The sequence below is a fragment of the Erythrolamprus reginae genome, chromosome Z (assembly GCF_031021105.1).
Source record: "Erythrolamprus reginae isolate rEryReg1 chromosome Z, rEryReg1.hap1, whole genome shotgun sequence".
In the NCBI taxonomy this organism is placed as follows: domain Eukaryota; kingdom Metazoa; phylum Chordata; class Lepidosauria; order Squamata; family Dipsadidae; genus Erythrolamprus; species Erythrolamprus reginae.
The window spans coordinates 24,466,655-24,485,360 of record NC_091963.1 but is presented as its reverse complement, the minus strand read 5'-3'; the positions used below and the strand labels follow the sequence as shown (position 1 = coordinate 24,485,360).

Sequence of the window (18,706 nt, the reverse complement as noted above, 5' to 3'; positions counted from 1 at the left end):
AACAAGCTCAGAGAGCACCAAGGATTCCACCATTCAACCCTCCTTGACTATAAATATTTTCTTCTATTGGTAAAGCATGTATTTTCTACATAACGGTTCCAGTGGTTCTCAACCTTTCTAATGCTGCCACGCTCATTTTGCTGTTCTAATGCTGTTTCTCATTTTGTGGTGATCCCCAACCATAAGTCTAGCGCCAATTCTCCCAACAGAGCTTTAAGCTGATTGGCAGGAAGGTCAGAGGGACACACCCCCTGTAAACGCCAGATTGGTCCAACTGTAAAAATATGTTCCAAGGCCCCAGAATAGAAGCTTTAGTTCCTAACACTATGGGAAATTTGTCTTTTCCCATAGTTTTAGGCAACCCCTGTGAAACAGTTGCTCGACCCCCAAAGCTGTCCCGACCCTCAGGTTGAGAACTACTGACATAACCTAAGATGGGTTTTTAAATGGTTTCTAATTTTTAAAAATGTTTACTCAGGCTAATAACAAGACTCTTCAAGGAAAAATTATCCAAGTCAACAATCTCTTGGAAGCCTTTGGAAATGCAGCCACTATTATTAATGATAATTCTAGCAGATTTGGGAAATATTTGGAAATGAAATTCACTTCTAAAGGAACTGTTGTAAGCGCTCAGATTTCAGAATATCTTCTAGAAAAGTCTAGAGTCATATGTCAAGCTGGGTAAGTGAAAGGAAAGAATAATTCTACCCAAAAGGAAAACAGGGTTGTTTAGAATAAAATTTTGGTTCAAATAAAAGCATTGTGTGATATAGATGAATTCAAATGGTATGGGCATTGCATAGGATTAAATACAGCATTTGCACAAGATATTTGACATGACTTGCATTAATACAATACACGAACTATGTATTCATGTCCTAAATTTTATATAATCTAATAAACATGCATATGACTTGTATACACTCTTAGTATAGTAATGAATGAACTGCTAAATGGGCTTAAACAGCAGGCAAGTGTGATTCACCTAAACTGCCATATTCATAGAAACATAGAAACATAGAAGACTGACGGCAGAAAAAGACCTCATGGTTCATCTAGTCTGCCCTTATACTATTTCCTGTGTTTTATCTTAGGATGGATATATGTATATGTGTTTTATCTTAGGATGGATATATGTTTATCCCAGGCATGTTTAAATTCAGTTACTGTGGATTTACCAACCACGTCTGCTGGAAGTTTGTTCCAAGGATCTACTACTCTTTCAGTGAAATAATATTTCCTCACGTTGCTTTTGATCTTTCCCCCAACTAACTTCAGATTGTGTCCCCTTGTTCTTGTGTTCACTTTCCTATTAAAAACACTTCCCTCCTGAACCTTATTTAACCCTTTGACATATTTAAATGTTTCGATCATGTTTTTTTGTTAAACAAACTAAAGGAGATCACTGAAACATACCAGAATAACATATAAATAGCGTTACAAACTTAACAAGCCTATAAACTAGGCAAGAGATTATTTTTCTCATTTTTAATCTGCTTCTAGGTCAGGTTTGTTCTTATATCTTATCAGCATGAAAGCACTTCACTTTAATCCCTTGCTAAAGTATGAAAATAAATCTTAATGTTTGGAAGGAATTTAAATGTTTAAAATAGGGCTCTCCAACCTTGGCAACTTTAAGCCTGGTTGGGGAATTCTGGGAATTGAAGTCCTCCAGGCTTAAAGTTCTCAAGATTGGAGACTCTTGGTTTAAAATGCGACATGAATTTCAAAAGATGAACAAACAGATAAAATAGGAATTCTTAGATTTTATTTTAGTAATTATAGCACTGTAATTTGTTTGCTTGCTTTTTTCAGTGGAGAGAAAAATTTTCATATTTTCTTTTACATCTATGCTGGATTGGCAGAAAAGGACAGATTGGCTCATTATAAATTGCCAGAAAATGTACTCCCAAGGTAGAAAACAAAACACAATTTTGCTCTAATCCTTAAATTCTCAAACAATTTTTTCAATTTAATTTAAATTGGGTGGGGGGGACCGACATGCCTTGTGTTGGTTTTCTGTATCACTAAAAATTTCACTTTTCCCCTCCCCACATTTAATTAGTTATCTACAAAATGAACATCTGACTGCAGTGCAAGAGGTCCTGAATAATACTTTTTATAAATCCAAGTTTGCATCGATTGAGCAATGCTTCAAAGTGATTGGCTTTACAATGGAGGTAGGTAATTGGATGGAAATATTTAATTGGATTATTTAATAGAAAATATTTAATTGGCTGGAAATAAGGCTGACATTCTGACAAATTAGCCATAAATAGATACACAGTGTTCCCTCAATTTTCGCGGGTTCGAACTTCGCGAATATCTATACCAAGGTTTTTCAAAATATTAATATTATTAATATTAATTAAATATTAATTAAAAAATACTTTGCAGGTTTTTTTCCTATACCACGGTTTTTCCCACCCAATGATGTCATATGTCATCGCCAAACTTTCATCCAACTTTAATAAATATTTTTTTAGTAAACTTTAATAAATAAACATGGTGAGTAATGATCTAAATAGTTGCTAAGGGAATGGGAAATTGCACTTTAGGGGTTTAAAGTGTTAAGGGAAGGCTTGTGATACTGTTCATAGCCAAAAATAGTGTATTTACTTCCGCATCTCTACTTCGCAGAAATTCGACTTTCGCGGGCAGTCTCGGAACGCATCCCCTGCGAAAATCGAGGGAACACTGTATAGTTATAAACAATATCTACATACTGTGTAAAAGAGAGAATTAACAAACCAAAAAGGAGAAAAAAGACCAAAACACCTCCCCATCAGCAACCAAATATGCATAGATTAACTCCAAGATTAACATTAAACCAGCAATAAAGAAATAAACAATACCCCAACTGCTAAACAAGCTAATAGTAAGCTGCCCAGTCAAAGAATCTCCAAGACTTCTCCTATCAACACTGACAAGACAAGCCACTAGAATATAAATGAAGAGCAAATCCTATTCCTTTGTAATCCTGATGATGTTACTAGTGATGGGCGAACCCAAGGGTGTTTGGGTTCAGCATGTTCGGCCAAATTTTATGCAAAATTCGGACAAACCCAAACTCGAACCCAAACGGAGAATCCCTCCCATGAAGAGATTCCGGGCAAAGTTTGGTGTCGTGTTTGACATTCAGAGCTTTGACGTCACCGGCAGATTGCCTGGAATGCCAAGGTGATCACTTCCTGGATTCCATGGAATCCAGGAAGTGATCACCTTGGCATCCTTAGCAACCTGCCGGTGACGTCAAAGCTCTGAATGTCAAACACGACACCAAACTTTGCCCAAACTTTGGAAAACTTTCGGGTTTATGTTTGGCATACTGAACACCGTAAAATTCGGTACGGACCCGAATTGTGCAGGTTCAATTCGCTCATCACTAGATGTTACTACTTTGCTTTGGTAATGAACCATCCATAAGAAAATAACCAAGTACTAATAACCACTCCAATATTTAATTATTTGTGATTTTTAACAATTATACATTATAATAATTATATGAATAATTTATATTATTGGGGCCTATGCAGCAGACTGACGTTTCATTAAAATGGCAAAACATACAACCTAATATCAGAATACAAGCTCCACACCACTTCTTAAATAGAAAAATAGCAAATTTTGGTCATGGTGCCTGTCATTGCATTTGCTCCCTCGTGGAAGCCCATGAAAACAGAAGAGTAGTAAGATCTAAAAAGTGTATGAACATATGAGATAATAGGATGGAGAAGTTCTATTGTTGCAGCAGGACTAAACCATTTCATTTTTAGCTCAACAGTTAGCATGGATGGTGACTGGATGACTGTAGACCAATCATTCTTTGTATGTCCCAACAGTTTCAGAAGACTATTATCCAGGTGATGGGGTGGGTGCAGTAAAGGGTTTCAATTACCATTGCTACTGGTTTGCTATTGGGAGCGCACATGTGGAGGGAGCTTCTGCGCATGTGCAAAAGCTTCTGCGCATGCACAGACATCTGGGTAGGTGGGCGGAGCCACCTCACACTGATGCCACTATAGGTTCGGCCTGAGTCTTCGGAAAGGGGCGGCATACAAATCTAACAAGAGCTGGGGTGGCGCAGCAGATAGAGTGCTGTACTGCAGGCCACTGAAGCTGACTGCAGATCTGAAGATCAGCGGTTCAAATCTCATCACCGGCTCAAGGTTGACTCAGCCTTCCATCCTTCCGAGGTGGGTAAAATGAGGACCCGGATTGTGGGGGCAATATGCTGGTTCTGTTAAGAAGTGTTATTGCTAACATGTTGCAAGCCACCCTGAGTCTAAGGAGAAGGGTGGCATAAAAATCGGATAAATAACTAACTAAATAACTAAATAACTAAATAACTAAATAACTAAATAACTAAATAACTAAATAACTAAATAACTAAATCACTAAATCACTAAATCACTAAATCACTAAATCACTAAATCACTAAATCACTAAATCACTAAATCACTAAATCACTAAATCACTAAATCACTAAATCACTAAATCACTAAATCACTAAATCACTAAATCACTAAATCACTAAATCACTAAATCACTAAATCACTAAATCACTAAATCACTAACTAAATCACTAAATAAATAACTAAATAACTAAATAACTAAATAACTAAATAACTAAACAACTAAACAACTAAATAACTAAATAACTAAATAACTAAGTAAGTAAGTAAGTAAGTAAGTTCGGGTTTGGCGTTCGGGTTCAGGAGGACGCTGAGAAGCCCCCCAGCTGTTTTAAAAGGTGACAGCCGGCGGCGGGGCTTCTCAGCGGCCTCCCGAACCCGAACTTTTGCCGAACCTCCAGGTTTGGTGTTCGGGAGGCCGTCGAGAAGCCCTGCCGCCCTGCTGTCACCTTTTGAAACAGCCAGGGGGCTTCTCGGCGACCTCCCGAACGCCGAACCCGGAAGTTCGGGTGTGGCGTTCGGGAGGCCGCCGAGAAGCCCCCCGGCGGCGGTATTTTGCGGGTTTTTTTCGTTGCATGGATTAATTGATTTTACATTGTTTCCTATGGGAAACAATGTTTCGTCTTATGAACTTTTCGTCTTACGAACTTCCCCCGGGAACCAATTAGGTTCGTAAGATGAGGTATTACTGTATTTGCAAATATTATGCCTCCATTGACAACACTACTTTAACTAGATAAAAATAAACAGAAATGCCCAGATCAGAGAATTTGCAAAATATCAAACCACAAAATCCAAAATTCTACTGTATTTAAAAAAAACATCCAAGATGGACTGCAACATAGACAAGCTAATCTGACTATTTAAAGAAAGCATTTAGTTTTTCACATAATTTAGAAAATAAATACAATGGATAAATGGCTATTTTATTTAAACACATATTGTACATTGCACAGTGCAAAACAAAAATACATTATACAGTATTGTATATTGAGTTCCCATGCTAAGGTATAACCAAATGCATTGTTATGCTTAGAAGTTGTACTTAAGCAAGATGCAAACTTGGGCTGGATTACAATTTACATGTAATTTTTTAAAAGAAGCCCGCCAAATAATTTTCTCCTCTATTTGTCATTTACTGTTGCAGCATCAAGAACTAGCTTTCAGTAAATGAAAATCCAATTATAGAGTAAGAGAGAGAGAGAGAGACTGAAGTCAATTTTCTTCTGGGGGTTTATTTCAGACGAATCAACTAAATGAAGTGTATTATATAAGCATGAGTGATGGCAAGATTCAAAATGACATTGCCATCAAAATAGCCAGAAGAAGCCAGGATGGGAATTGCAGTCCAACATATAGGGAGAACTAAGAGAGAGATCTGTCAAAAAGCTATGTTAACTCTGAATGTTTACCTGGATAATCCTACATTTTTAATGTTTCAATGACATCGTTATGGTTAAGATTAAGATTAAGTGAAAGGGATGCAGCTATTAGAGAATGCTGATTTTTCATTAAGTGCAAAATCAATATTAACTGACTTTTCCCTATTCTGCCTGTTTTAAGACTGAATTGGAATGCTTTTGTACACTTGTTTTTCAGGAACTAGAGTGTGTATATTGTGTACTTGCTGCCATTTTAAACGTGGGTAACATTGAATTTTCATCAGAGGTAACCGAGTACATGATTGACAAGAGCATAATTTCCAATCCAAAACCTCTGGAGAATTGTGAGTTATTCTTATTTTTAAAATAGATTGGCAATGTGTTTCTTGGAGCCCAGTAGGGCTTGCTTTCAGAGAAGTCTGCATAACAAGCATAGATAATTTGGAGCCTCCAAATATTTTTATCTTTAACTCTTATGATCTTCGCCAAAATGTTCAGTGTTTAGAAACTGCAGCATTTGAAACAAAAGCAATTGGAGAATGCCAGTTTCTTATATCTGACATATAGGATTACAGACTTATTTAGCTGTCTTATTCATTATGAAATCTGAAGCTGTATGAACATGGCAGAACACTATTGTTAAAATTCTTCAAGACCTAAATCCAATCTTATGAACTTGTCAACAAATGGGAGCTTGGTTTGTGTTGTGGTTAGCTCTGGCCCAGCTCCTGCCCCAAGGAATGTGGAGGTGGATGTGGGGGAGACATCCACATGCTGCAGGCCTGTTTTGTTCCCAGTAGAATCTCCTGACGAAGTCTCCTCTGACCAAGGAAGCGTGAGTGACAGGGAAGAGGGGAGTTTGGCAGACAGCCCAGGAGGAGATCAGTCATCTGTATCATCCCTGGATTCTGAACAAGAATTAATGACACATCCACGCATGCGTAGAGTGATGCATAGGAGACAACAACTGAAGGATTATTACAAGAGAAAATGAGGCCACCTGTGGTTGGGTGGGGCTGCTGTAATTAGTGCTACAGATAAAAGTGCAGCCTGGTGTTTTAGCCTCATGGCAGTTTATCTGATTCATTGTTTCATCAAGATTGTGGTTTTTGCTGTTCAGGATTTTGTGTGTGGACTCTCTGGACTTTAGAATTGGACTCAATTTCCCAATTATTGGGTGAGCAATTGGACTGCATTTAACCTGTGCCTTGTGTGTACCAGAAAATCCCTTTGACATTTAAAAAGGGAGCTGTTTCTGTTTTTATGTTTATAAAAACTTTTGGGTTTTCCTTTTATCATGTGGTGTGTGTCTTCCTGGACTAATTACGCCAGCAGAACAGTTTGGCTACATTAACCTTGTGAATGCCTACAAGTGTAATAGGGTTCCCCCTCATGACATTCAACCTCAATGTTTTCTGTGGAGATGCACTAATGTCTAATAACATTAGTGTTGCCATTTATTTTAAAGGGGGGGGTCTATAGTGTCATACATAGTTAAGAGAGAGCTTCAAATCCTAATGAAAAGTATGCTTATCATTGCATTGTGAAACCATAAAAGATTTGATATAGATAAGGCAAACTGTAAATGCAGGGCTGAAAGTAACAGGCAATTACTCCAGACATTTTAATAAGTTGTGTAATTCTTTTGTTGCAGTTTTCTGCTTTAGGGTGTGTGTGTGTGTTAAAAATAAGGGAAGATAAGCCAAAAGAAGAAAGCTTATGTTAAGATGGGTATACTCAGTCCTCATTTAGTTAAAATATTTTTTCTATTTCTGCATATCTTAGTGTCTTCCTGAGACCTTTTGTTCATATGGGGTGGAGAGTGCCCTTTAGCTATATAAAAATTAGTATTCCAGGGAACTAAATTTGTTGTTAACATATTGGGTAATTTTATTCTGTTTATCATTGATTCACTTTTCTTTGTACTTTATGTGGGGCAATTTTCTTCCTTTCATTTGAAGAACTCATTTTCTTATAATATTGAATATGAATAGGAAGTACAAATAACATTCAGACTCTGAAAATACTGAAGAGTGCTTTAGGAGAGGTACTTATACAAAACTAAGTAATAGACCTGACCTTTCTAAACACATCTATGGAAATATGGAGGTAACACCGTTTCTTTGATTTCTAGCTGCTTCCTTGTTATTTATCCAAGCAAATAAGATGCAAGAAGCCCTAACCTGTCATTGTGTGGTTACTCGAGGGGAAACAATTATACGACCCAATACAATGGAAAAAGCAATTGACGTGAGAGATGCTACAGCCAAAGCATTGTATGGGTGGCTCTTTAGTTGGATAGTCAATCATATTAATGTCCTACTCAAACCAACTACAGGTTTAAGGTAAGATTCCCTCCATCCCTGTGTGAGTTGAGATGACTTTATAAATTGAAGATTTTTTATTTTTATTTTTTATTTTTATTTTTTTTGTCCAATACACAATAATACACAATGAAGGTTATAGAGAAGAAATACGAGATATAGGAGAGACTATAGGACAGGGAACGGAAAGCACTCTAGTGTGCTTATGTACACCCCTTATTGACCTCTTAGGAATCTGGAGAGGTCAACCATGGATAGTCTAATGGTAAAATGTTGGGGGTTAGGGGATGATACTACGGAGTCCGGTAATGAGTTCCACGCTTCAACAACCCGATGATTAAAGTCATATTTTTTACATCAAGTTTGAAGCTGTTAATGTCAGTTTGGGGTGCCTTCTGTCTGTTAAAGGGGGCAGGCATACTCATTTTCTTCCATTCAAAGCTTTTCAAAAGTCTCAAGGGTGTTTGTATAAAAATATTAAGTATATGCATATTCTTAATATTTTTCCCCTTTTTTTCTTTTTTCTTTATTTTGTTTAAATAAATAAAACCCAAAACAAAAATGGAAAACAAGTTTTTCACATAATATACAAATACTTATGTGCTTTGTCCAAGAACACTGACATTACAAAATTATTGTTTCTGTAGCCCCTTTGTTTTCAGAAATTAATTCTTGCAGTTGGGATATTTAGCATTTGATAAATAGCCATTCCAGAACTCTGGACATTAGACTCTACCAGTTTCTGTCCGACAAAGTAACTAAGTATTTTAAATATCTGAAATGGAATAACTAAATGAGACTGAAATGTAATATAAAGCTTATGTATTTTCAGTGGAAGTGATAAAGGACTAAATATTGGAATTCTTGATATTTTTGGTTTTGAAAACTTCAAAAAGAATTCTTTTGAGCAGCTCTGTATCAATATTGCCAACGAACAGATTCAGTTTTACTTCAATCAAAATATTTTTGCATGGGAACAGGTAAGCATACTTATGTGGATATGCATGCAAATATACTTTTTTCCATTTGTGATGTTCTAGGACCATGATGGGCAAACTATTTGCACCAGAGGCAGAATAAGAACATGGACACAAAGAGCTCGGTTTAAATAGGTCACTTTATTAAAGTTAAATGAACTTTAACTGATTATCAACCAATGACCAGGACCTGCAGAGGCCACTAAAAAATTAGGGGTGGAAATAATTCACAAATAACCTTCCTGGGCAACTATGGGTGTAGCTCCTTGCTGAACAAGGTGAAGGTACCACACCTTCACCTGGTTCCTGGCCATGCCCTGGCATGTGGGAGGGATCACCATCCCATCCCCTTCCAATTATTGGGATAGGTGAGTCCCAAGGGCAGTCCCTCTCCAATTGCCCCGGCTGCACGGTACCTTGAGCTCTTGGCGAGAGGCTTCCCATCATCTTTCAAAAGATGCCCTAAAGGAGAACATGCAGTTAGATTTAGATTAGATTAGATTTATTAGATTTGTATGCCACCCCTTCCCGGAGACTCGGAGCGGCTCACAACAGCAAAACACAGTATTTTGCGAGCAATATGCTAGCGCTCTGTTTAAAAAGTGCTATTGCTAACATGTTGTAAGCTGCCCTGAGTCTAAGGAGAAGGGCGGCATAAAAATCGAATGAATGAATGAATGAATGAATGAATAAATAACAGATTGCTTCTCATTAAGGAGTAATTATACAAATGATGTAGTGAAGCAGGCAGGGGAATAAACTGAAAGAAAAAACTTGATAATTTCTTAATTCATATAATTTTATCTAGCAAAGGTAACCTTGGCTTCCTTGGGGAGAAAAAAAATGTAGACTTGGAAGAAGGCTGTATGTTTGTGTGTGTGTTCTGTGCACAATTGTTTGATTACTTTCCACAAGTTAAATGTCCACCTGAAAATGCATTAAGCTTCTCATTTAGAGTATCCAGGCAACAGAATGGAGTGATAATAGGTTTGGTGCAAATGCAATTTTGTTTTCATGTGGAATAAGGCATACAGTATAATTTATAGTTCAAGAGGAAAAATAAAAATAAAAATGGACAGCACACTGAGCAATTCTTTATACGAAAGTGACTGTGTTATTAATTTGCCAGCAAGCATATTAACTATAAATCCAATTGGGAGTAGGAATTAGCAGTTTTATTTCATGTAGGAAATATCCTATGTTAATTCGAAAGATGGATAATTTAAAACAACAGTAGAATGCATTTTGATTTTTAAGATGGGGGTAAAACAAAATGGTACGATTACTAAAAATTGAATACACTTGATGAGTCAGTAAACAGACTTGTGGAGTTTAGGAAAGCAATGAAAGAAGAACATGCAGCTGATTTAAATAGTATTTGGAATATTTGCTTTGGATTGTGTTCTACATTGGAGACGAAGAACAAATGTTACAGAAACCCCAGATGGATGAAGCTGCTTTGTTCATAGGGTAGAAAAAAATGTTGCAATGCATTTTCAGTCTTTAAGCTGAATGTTGTTACTCAGTAATTTCAATGACAGCTTTTAATTCTTCTTATGCCAACGCTTTGAATTGCGTCCGGAAACCAATCGACAGCCAATGCAGTCTGCAGAGTGTTGGAGAAACATGGGTATGCCTAGGAAGGCCCATGACTGCTCACGCGGCTGCATTTGATTTGATTCTTGGCATTATTTTTCATGATCCTCTAAGAACATTTGGGGTAGTATTAAGAGAATTACCATCATGAAGATTAAATAATCATTATATAAATTAATTTCATGGCTCACTCCACTGCCTACTTCTCTGTATCATCAAATCTAATTTAAAAAAACTGTATTGGGCAGAGGATAAGAAAATAAACAGGACTAGTATCTGAGGTTTCCATACAATTTTGTAAGGAAAGTATGGCTATGGTTGACTGCTTGTTCCCAACTGTGCCATGGAAGTTTAGTTTCAGATCATAGTTTTAAAATCTTTTATTAATTCCATTTGCTTTGCTTTTCCTATTGTTCATACACACCAGGTATCTTTACAAAATACTTCAGAAAAACTCTTTTTAAAAATTTCTTACAGAATGAGTACTTGAATGAAGGCATTGATGCACAAGTTATTGAATATGAAGACAACAAAGCACTGTTAGATATATTCCTACAAAAACCAATGGGTTTACTGTCCCTCCTTGATGAAGAAAGTAATTTTCCTCAAGCCACTGATCAAACGCTTGTTGGTAAGATTTTGGCAGCTTGAACTTAAAGATATATCGGCCTCTTTTTAGGGTGGAAAAAGAAATAGGATTATTTTGCAGACTACTTTAATATTACCTAATTCATATTTCGTCAACATCCTAGAAGATAAGCTCAAAATCCAGATAGATCTCAACAAACTCGAACATCGGGTCCATCTTACAAAATGAAAACCAATGTAGAGAAAAGTAAAGTTTTACACTTATGCAAGAAAAACAAAAATGTAGATTAGGTGAAACCTGGCTCACAAGTAGTAACTGAGAAGGGTTTTGGAGTTCTAATGACAATCTTAAATATGAGCTAGCAGTATGAGGCAGCAGCCAAAAAACCATGCAACCCTAGACTACATTAAAAGGGGATAGAATCAAGATAGTTTGTATTAGTATCATTTTATAATGCCTTAGTAAGACCACACTTGGAATACTATATCCAGTTTTGGGCACCATGTTATAAAAATGATGTAGAGACTCTGAAAAGAATGCAGAAAAGAGCAATAAGGACTGGAGGCTAAAATATATCAAAAATGATTGCAGGAATTGGATTGGTCTAGTGAAAAGAAGGAATAGGGTGATATGATAGCAGTATTCCAATATTTGTGGGGCTGCCAAAAAAGAAGAAAGGCTCAACCTATTTTACAAAGCACCAGAAGGCAAGACAAAAAAAATAGATTAATCAAAAAATAAATTTGATTAAAAATAGATTAATCAAAAAATAAATTAATCAAGGAGATAAGCAATCTAGAACTGAAAAGAAATTCCATTCTAGTAAGAACAATTAAGCATGAAATGGCTTGCCTTCAGACATTGTAGATGCTCTATCCACTGGAGAGTCACTTGTTAGGAATAGTAGAGGGCCATGATGATGCCCTCCAAGTGCCACAGGTAGCAAGATGTTGCCCTTATGTCAGCTGTAGCGCATGCTGGTCAGCTGATTTTTGGTTTTGGGAAAGGCCATTTTGCCATCCATAGCTTCAGAGTGGAAAAAAAACCACACAAAGGACAATCCGGAAGTTTGGAAAATGCACTTCCGGTTTGCCTGTTGTGCTGTTTTTTGCAAGCTTCCCTGAACCCTCCAGAGTGCAAAAACAGCACAACAGGCAAACTGGAAGTGCATTTTTCTGAACTTCCGGTTTGTCCATTTTTTCACGTCCCAGGCTTTTTGTATTCTGGGGCTTCAGGAAGATTCCTTGAACCCTCCAGAGTAAAAAAAAACAGCACAACAGGCAAACCGGAAGTGCATTTTTCCAAATTTCCGGTTTGCCCATTATTTCACATCCCAGGCTTCACTGAGGCCTGTGCGCATGCGTTGGGGTGGAGGGATTATGCATATGTGTGGGGGCAGTGGGGGTGCACATGTTGGGGGATGGAAGGGGTGTGGGCACCTGCACACATGCTAGCACATCCACATACACTGTTTTGGCACACGAACCAAAAAAGGTTCACCATCTCTGGTATAGCGTCTCCTGCTTCAGCCCCTTCCAACTCTGACTTATGACACTTCAGAATCTGTATTTTACAATGCCAGAGTTATATACAAAATGCCCACAAAAATGTATGACTGGAAAACAAACACATATCCAAATGGGAATGTTTGGGAAAATTGTTGACAAAAAGTCATAATTGCTAAAGAAATACATAGATTAGGAAAAAGTAACTGAGATACGTTTTAGTAGAAATATCTATGAAACTAAACGTATAAACTTACACGTAGACTTCTTCTAAAAAGGCAGACAAAATAAATTCATGGTTGAAAAAGCATCAAACTGAGCAAAGCTGAAGTTGATAGATTTACCCATTTTTACATAGATTTCTCACTGAAGTGTTTTCATTTATGCCTTCGGGGTGAAAATATTCCCACTGCTAATAGTATCAGTATAGCTAATATTTTTTGCTTCAAGAAGCTGTTCAGCCGAAACATCAGGCAGAACCATAAAGTCTTCCTCTATTTAACTCAGAGGAAAAAAGAAGTTCAGAGCATCCTTTCCAGAGTAATTTGCCTTCATATCACCAAAATATTTTTAAATTTTCTAAATGCATATTTACATGAGTGATGCAGAAGTGAAGGTAATATTGGTGATGTTATAAGAGCAGTGTTTATCTTTACAGAAAAGTTTGAAGACAATTTGAAATCCAAATATTTCTGGAGACCAAAGAGAATTGATTTGACATTTGGCATTTACCATTATGCAGGGCAGGTAAAAAGACTGAATGATTTTTCTCTATTAATGTAATTATTTTATGACAGGATGGGCTAACTTGTTTCAATACATTACAAAAGTCTACGCAGCTTTTTGCACCTTGAATGGTTACAAATATTTACTCTTTGCAACACATTTTTACCTTCTCTCTCTCCCTCCCTCCTTCCCTCTCTCTCTCTTAGAGAAAGAGCAAGAGAGAAAGAAGGAAGAAAGGAAGGAAGGGAGAGGGGGGAAGGAAGGGAGGAAAGAAGGGAGGGAGGAAAGAAAGGAAGGAAGAGAGAGGGGGGAAGGAAGGGAGGAAGGAAGGAAGGAAGGAAAGAAAGAAAGAAAGAAAGAAAGAAAATCTTCCTTTAGGATCATAGAACACACATGAAATCCTCATTCTTCTTTAAATAAATAATAGGTTATGACGTCGGAAACTAGCTCTTTTAACATCATTGACGTGGGTGTCTGGAGCCTGAGATCCATTTCATACAACACTGCTATTGTGGTTGCCTTTATGTGCTCAAGAATTCATGGTATATTCAACTTAATGGGTCACATAGGCCTTAAAGCTACTTCTCATATGACTAGTGTTCCTGCTGTTGCTGAATTGGCTTAAGAGACACTTATCAATCTGAACAACCTGCATTAAAGCTAAACAGTCTGCTTTGAGCTAGCATTTTCCATATGATTCTGATTTTAATTGAAACCCAGTATAATTTGAAAACTCTTTGAAGAACGTTGCATTGGAATGTAGCAATATTGACCTGTTCACTTGCAATTGCATCAGGATGGGTGTCTTTTTGTACATCTTCTTCTTCAAACAAAGACCACTATTAACACAGGTTAGTTTTCACCTCCCAGTAGCCCTAATTTTACTGTCCATCAGGAAGAATCAAATTGTAAATTTTCCCTGTGACACACTGACACCCATCTCCAAGTCTCGAGGAAGAGCCTTAAACACATATTTGTTGCCATGGGTAATGTGGGTAGGGCCTTTTGCCATGAACATGTAGTGGCGGGGGTGGGTGGGTGAATAAAAGGAGGGGTTTAGGAGGAAGGGGTGGAGATAGACAGAGTGCAAGGGCCTTGGCTAGGGGGAAGGAGGAGGAGAAAAAAGCGGAAGAAGAGAATGGAGGTTGGTAAACTAAGTTGAAAGAAATAAGAGGAAAGAATAGCAGAGGTCTTTATGAGGAAAATCTGAGAGAAATAAAGGGATAGGATAGCAGAGACTTTTATGTGGACTTTTAAGCCTGAGGGAAATAGGGTGGCAGATTATACAAACCTGAGATAAATAAAAGGGATAGGATAGAAAAGGCTTTTGTAGACAAAGCCTGAGAGGAGAGAGGAGAAGAGAGGAGAGGGGAGAGAGGGGAGGGGAGGGGACGAAAAGAAAAGAGACAAGAGGAGAAGAGGAGAGGAGAGGAGAAGAGAAGAGAAGAGGAAGAGGAGGAGAGGAGAGAAGAGGAGGAGAGGAGAGAAGAGGAGAGAAGAGGAGGAGAGGAGAGAAGAGGAGGAGAGGAGAAGAGAAGAGAAGAGGAGAGGAGAGGAGAAGAGAAGAGGAAGAGGAGGAGAGAAGAGGAGGAGGAGAGGAGAGAAGAGGAGAGAAGAGGAGGAGAGGAGGAGAGGAGGAGAGGAGAAGAGGAGAGAAGAGGAGGAGAAGAGAAGAGGAGGAGAGGAGAAGAGAAGAGAGCTTCTGTAATGCAAGACTGAGGAAGAGAAGAGTTTGAGTGAAGGGAGGCAAGCAGAGGAAACAATGAAGGAACAAAGGCCATGGAAGGAGAGCCTAATGCACTGTTCAAAAAGAGTGAAAAGAGAGAAAGAGGAAGAAGTTTCAACCAGCCAACTGAATACCATCCCATCACATGACATGCTTGCTGAGAGGGGCTGATCACCACCCCATTGTGTGACTCTGGCAAGCAGAGGTGTATCAGAGAGGGATTATGGTGGACTGACTGCCAGACAAAAGATCCAGGAGAACCCAGACTCCAGCAACCCTTACAAGGATAAGCACTACAAGTGGGGGCTTATCCGGGATTTCCTTCTGGCCTTCCTCCACAAGCAGGGGTGGGGAGGGTCCCATCCACGAGCATGAGCCAAGTGAGAAAAATGGACTCCACTGCTGTCACTAACTGGTGTAATGAGCAGAACAGTAGGATAAAGATGTAGCAATTGACATCTCCATGGATGTTTTGTCAGAAGAGCAAATTTTACAGGCAATGAGGGTCCTTGTCCCAGACCAGAGTATATGCGGTTGATACAAAGGTGGAATTGGGTTCCTCTGACTTTAATGTGCTATTGGAATGGAAGCGAAGGGTGCTTTGGGGTTGAAAGCCTTCAATTGACTGAGGACACCAGGATAAGAGTGATACACCCAACTCTGTGGGCCATGCCTTCCGTGAAGACTTTAAGCCATCAAGAGGAGACACATGCTTCTATCACCATAGGGGAAGTAGAGGCAGGATCTACCCAGCTGTGGGGAGCCTGACACCCATCTAAACCCTGATTCCCCTATTGGGTGGGAGCTGGGTACAAAAAAACTATATATCTTTTCAGGGGCACAACCAGTGCCAGAGAGGGAAGAAGAATATGAAACCTGGATGGAGCAGATAGTACAAGCAGATGGAGGTGTATCAGATTCTCAATAGAAACAGAGGGTCAGAGAGAGCTTAAATGATCCCGACAATGGCAGAAGCCATGAGAAACTTTACTCATAGCCAAAGGCAAATTATTGTGCATGATTACCTCTGTTTACTACATGATTAGATTTATTGGATTTGATGAACTTGGACCTGCTGAAAGAGTTTGTAGCTTGCTGTTTTGGTTTGAACAAATGTACCAGAAGAGAGGTGAAAGGCTATCTTAGTATATAAGAAGATTGAACAAGTTACTATATCATATTTTGAAAAGGAAGGTATTGGACCTGGCTGAAGTAGAACAAACTAGGATTGAGCAAAATTCAAAATAAACTAAGCACTCTTTTTGTGTTGCAAAGAGCACTCGTCCCAAAACAACTGGGTAGTCTGTACAATTTCCCTTAAGCAGTCATTAAGTACTTAGCTAGCAGCTATGAAGAAACCACACCCCTTCTTCTTCCACCGAAGTGAGACACACACACACGTTGCTCTGCTTTGGTTTCAAAGGCGTGAAAAATCAACAAAGTCCAGAAAACAGCAACACATGATTCCTGAAGAACTGCGATCAGGTACTCTTTCCCAACTGCCAAACCCACACACTGCTATTTTTAGCAGCAGCCCTAATTACTGGAGCCCCAGCCAACCACATGTGGCCTCATTTTCTCTTCTAATAATCCTTCAGTTGTTGTCTCCTATGCATCACTCTACGCATGCGTGGATATGTCATTAATTCTTGTTCAGAATCCAAGGATGATACAGATGATTGATCTCCTCCCGGGCTGTCTGCCAAACTCCCCTCTTCTCTGTCACTCATGCTTCCTTGGTCAGAGGAGGCTTCATCGGCAGATTCCATCGGGAGAAAAACAGGCCTGTGGCATGTGGGTGACTCCCCCACATCCACCTGAACATTCCTTGGGGCAGGAGCTGGGCCAAAGCTAACCACAACACTTATATGTTGTATATCAGCCACCCCGAATCTGAGGAGAGGGGCGGCATACAAATCTAATAAATAAATAAATATATCTTTTTGATCAGCAGACCTCTAACCTGCCTATTTAATTGAATAGCAGACTTGTATAGTAATCACGTTCCTTCCATGGCCTTCCAAAGTGAATCAGTCTATTCATATGCTGCTTAATATCACTTTCCTTGGTTTTTTAATGTTTTTATTAATGATTTGTTGATTTTTTGGCAGATTCAGTCGACTTTATCTCCGAACAACCTTCTGTTTTTCTCACTCACGAATAGAGAAGTAGTCGAAGAAGAAGAAAATAGCCTTGAATAACTGTTTCTGACCTTTTGTATTTCCATTCAGGTTCTTTATAATGTAAATGGGTTCTTAGCCAAGAACAGAGATACGTTGCCAGCTGATATTGTACTACTCCTGCGATCCTCTCAGAATCACTTGATTCGGCTGCTAACAACCCAGTCTTTTACCAAAACAGGTAACAGATCTTACTTTGCATTTGCCAGGTCCGATATTCTTTGTTATCTTTCCATTTTGTGGCTCCCTCATAGAATTACACAGAACTTATCAGCCATGATAACCACCATACAGGAATATCATTGAAGGCCATCTAATCGGTGCCTTATCTAGGATCTTTTTTATTTATTTATTTGTCAGACATGAACAATAGCAGGTATAGCTATAAACATAAACATGAACAAAGGAAGTAAGTATTTCAGTCTTTCATAAGGCCTTAAAGACACATCTCTGCAGGTAGGCCTGAGGCTACTGAGATTTTAACATCTATCCTGGCCTAAAACTGAATGATATGGCCAAAATTCAGGCATTTGGCAGTCTGTCCACATTTACAAATACAGTGTTCCCTCGATTTTCGCAGGTTCGAACTTCGTGAATAGCCTATACCACGGTTTTTCCAAAAATATTAATTAAAGAATACTTCACGGGTTTTTTTCTATACCACGGTTTTTCCCACCCGATGACGTCATATGTCATTGCCAAACTTTCATCTGCCATTGCTGATTGGCTGAAATCTCGGCCAATCAGCGTTATTATTGCAAAAAAAAATAATTATTGTTAATAAATAATTATGTTTATAAATATCAGGATCACTAAGTGTTTTATTCAATGGTGAATATCAGTAATAATGGTGAGTAAATGGTTGTTAAGGGAATGGGAAATGGTAATATAGGGGTTTAAAGTGTTAAGGGATGGCTTGTGATACTGTTCATAGCCAAAAATAGTGCATTTACTTCCGCATCTCTACTTCGCGGAAATTCAACTTTTGCAGGTGGTCTCGGAACGTATCCCCCGCGAAAATCGAGGGAACACTGTAGTGTGCACTTTAAGTCCCCGCCACTCATGTACATCCCTTTCTCCTCTGCATGGATGCTTTAGGTCAGTGTTTCCCAACCTTGGCAACTTGAAGATATTTGGACTTCAACTCCCACAATTCCCCAGCCAGCATTTGCTGGCTGGGGAATTCTGGGAGTTGAAGTCCAAATATCTTCAAGTTGCCAAGGTTGGGAAACACTGCTTTAGGTAACATGAGGGCTTCACAAAGGGCCAGGTAGGCAAGAGGCAGA

The 18,706-nt window shown here is 38.5% G+C and overlaps 1 protein-coding gene across 1 annotated transcript in view; it reads left to right on the top strand.

Annotated features, from left to right (window-relative positions):
• The window catches only part of MYO3A (myosin IIIA), a 153,437-nt gene that overhangs the window by 76,359 nt on the left and 58,372 nt on the right, over positions 1-18,706 (top strand). Inside the window, 9 exon segments of the mRNA XM_070728212.1 lie at positions 479-681; positions 1,816-1,914; positions 2,066-2,180; positions 6,015-6,141; positions 7,932-8,142; positions 8,954-9,101; positions 11,172-11,325; positions 13,447-13,535; positions 17,472-17,601. Coding sequence (XP_070584313.1) covers positions 479-681; positions 1,816-1,914; positions 2,066-2,180; positions 6,015-6,141; positions 7,932-8,142; positions 8,954-9,101; positions 11,172-11,325; positions 13,447-13,535; positions 17,472-17,601 — 1,276 coding nt within the window.